At 54.0% G+C, this 2,029-nt stretch overlaps 2 protein-coding genes across 2 annotated transcripts; both read right to left on the bottom strand.

The window, feature by feature from the left end:
- Positions 1–592: 592 nt before the first annotated feature.
- On the bottom strand, positions 593–1,060 carry PPTG_19857 (hypothetical protein; the record flags this gene model as incomplete). Its single annotated transcript, XM_008918433.1, has 1 exon — positions 593–1,060. One exon carries the CDS (start codon positions 1,058–1,060, stop codon positions 593–595), a length of 468 nt encoding a protein of 155 aa, XP_008916681.1.
- Positions 1,061–1,083: 23 nt separating this feature from the next.
- Positions 1,084–1,521, bottom strand: PPTG_19856 (hypothetical protein; the record flags this gene model as incomplete). Its single annotated transcript, XM_008918432.1, has 1 exon — positions 1,084–1,521. One exon carries the CDS (start codon positions 1,519–1,521, stop codon positions 1,084–1,086), a length of 438 nt encoding a protein of 145 aa, XP_008916680.1.
- Between the last annotated feature and the right edge of the window lie 508 nt (positions 1,522–2,029).

Genomic DNA, 2,029 nt, shown 5'->3' with positions numbered 1-2,029 from the left:
TACTGGGAGCAGGTGCAATCGATTCAGTAAGAAATATGGTTTCCAGTGGTCTAAAAACATTTTTTTCCAAAAAATATTTTTCAAGGAGGCATGTTTTTCTGAGACTCGTCGCTCAGTGAATTTTTCACTTTTTGTAGATCTGAATGCATCAATCGAAAGAGGAGATCGTCCTCTTTACAATGGGGTGCCTAAATCGCGATTCGTACTTAGGTTTGTAAGCATCTTTTCGTTTGACGCCGTCTCATTTTAAACAGTACAAGCAGTGGTGGTATAGGCGGGCTTTTCGGCCTTTGAAAAGTTTAGGCGGCGACTATTCGTCTAAACCCTTCGCCTTTTCGCCTTTTCGCCTTTTCGCCCGAATACCAGATTTATAAAACCTACTTTTTAAGAAAGAGGTGTCACAACTCGTTATCCTGTTCTTGGTGTCTCCGGTGCTTCCGTTTCTTGTGGTCTCGTTGCCTCCCATGACATTGCCCCCCCCCCCCCCCGGGATGTGGCCTCTGTGGATTCTTTGGCGGCTGTTGTTCTCGTGGTCTCGGTGGCGCCCGTATTCTCGATGACGTTTGGGGTCTCCGTGGCGTCTGCGATATTCTTACCGCCTGTGGTATCTGTGGCGCCTATGGTGCTTGGTCCCTGTGTTCGCGTTGGTGTGCAGTCTTCGTGGCACCCGTGTTCTAGTTGGTGTCTCTGGTCTTCGTGGTGCACGTGCTGGCGTTGGCGTCCTTGGTATCGTTGACTCTAGCTCCGTGTCGGTGCCCGTTCTCTCGGTGGCACCCGTGTTCTTGTGGCGTCCGTTGCCGTTGTTGGCGTCCATGCAGTAGTTGGCGTCCGCGTTCTCGTTGGCGTTAGGTCCGTCTTGGCGCCCGGGCTCCCTTTTGGGCCAGAGTTTGTATTGGCGTCCGTGTTGTCGGCGCAGTCGTTGGCGGCCGTGTTGGCCCCGTGATCTCTTTGGGGCTCGTGTTTGTGTTGGCAGCCGTGCAGTTGTTGGCGTTGGGTCCGTGTTGGCGCTCTCTTTGGGGCCCGTGTATTCGGTGGCGCCCTCGAGTTTGCCGTGGCTCATATGGTGTCGTTGGCACGTGTGATCTATGCGGCGCTGGGCTTTCTCGTTGGTGTGCGAGTTTGCTGCTGCGCCCGTCTTCTCGGTGGCACCCATACTCTCGTTGGCATCCATTTCCTCTGCGGCACTTTTGCTCTCTCGTTGGCGTCCGTCTTCTCGCTAGCGCCCGTGTTCTCGTTGGCGTCGGCGCCGGTGTTCTTGTTGACGTCGACGGTCTCGGTGGCGCTTGTGGTATCGGTTACGTTGTTGTTATTCGCTGGAGTCCGTGTTCTCTGCAGCGCTCGTATTCTCTGGTTGGTGTCCATCGTCTCGCTCGCGCCCGTGCTGTTGTTGGCGCCTGTGCTCGTTGGCACATGAGATCTCTGTGGCGCTGGACTCTTGTTGGCGTCCGTGTTCTCGGTGGCGCCCCTGTTCTCGCTGGTACCCGTGCTGTTGTCGGTACCCGTGGTTGCTGTGGCGCCCATGCTCTAGTTGACGCGTGTGATCTCTGTGACGCTGGGCACTCGTTGGCGTCCGTGTTCTCTGTGACACTTGTATTCACATGTTGGAGCCCGCGCCGTCGCTGACCTTGTGTTCACATCAGTGCTCGCGTTAACTGTGGCTTGTGTGATCTCTGTGACCTTGTTCTCGATGTTGCCTCTCCGTGTTCTTTGTGGTGCTCGTGTTCTTGTTTGTACCTGTGGCATCCTTGACGCCAGAGCTTGGCACCTATGGAGCCGTTGAAGCCTGTGTTTAGCACCTGCGTTCTGGTCGGCTCCCGTACACCTGTGGTCTCATCTGCGTGATTGCAGTGTCTTTTCAAGAGCTGTGGACAAAGTCAAGGAAAATGTCGACAAATTACTTTGGATTTTTCTGCCCAAGATCGTAGACGAAGAGCGACGTGCAGCTCTGCTACTGCGGCATTTGAGCAAGAACTCATACCATCTGCTGCAGAACGAATATGTGCTTCAAATATAAATGCTGGTGGTTTTA

This window comes from Phytophthora parasitica (assembly GCF_000247585.1).
Source record: "Phytophthora parasitica INRA-310 unplaced genomic scaffold supercont2.203, whole genome shotgun sequence".
NCBI lineage: Eukaryota > Oomycota > Peronosporomycetes > Peronosporales > Peronosporaceae > Phytophthora > Phytophthora nicotianae.
The sequence above is the reverse complement of the archived record's forward strand: the minus strand, read 5'-3'. Positions and strand labels throughout refer to the sequence as shown.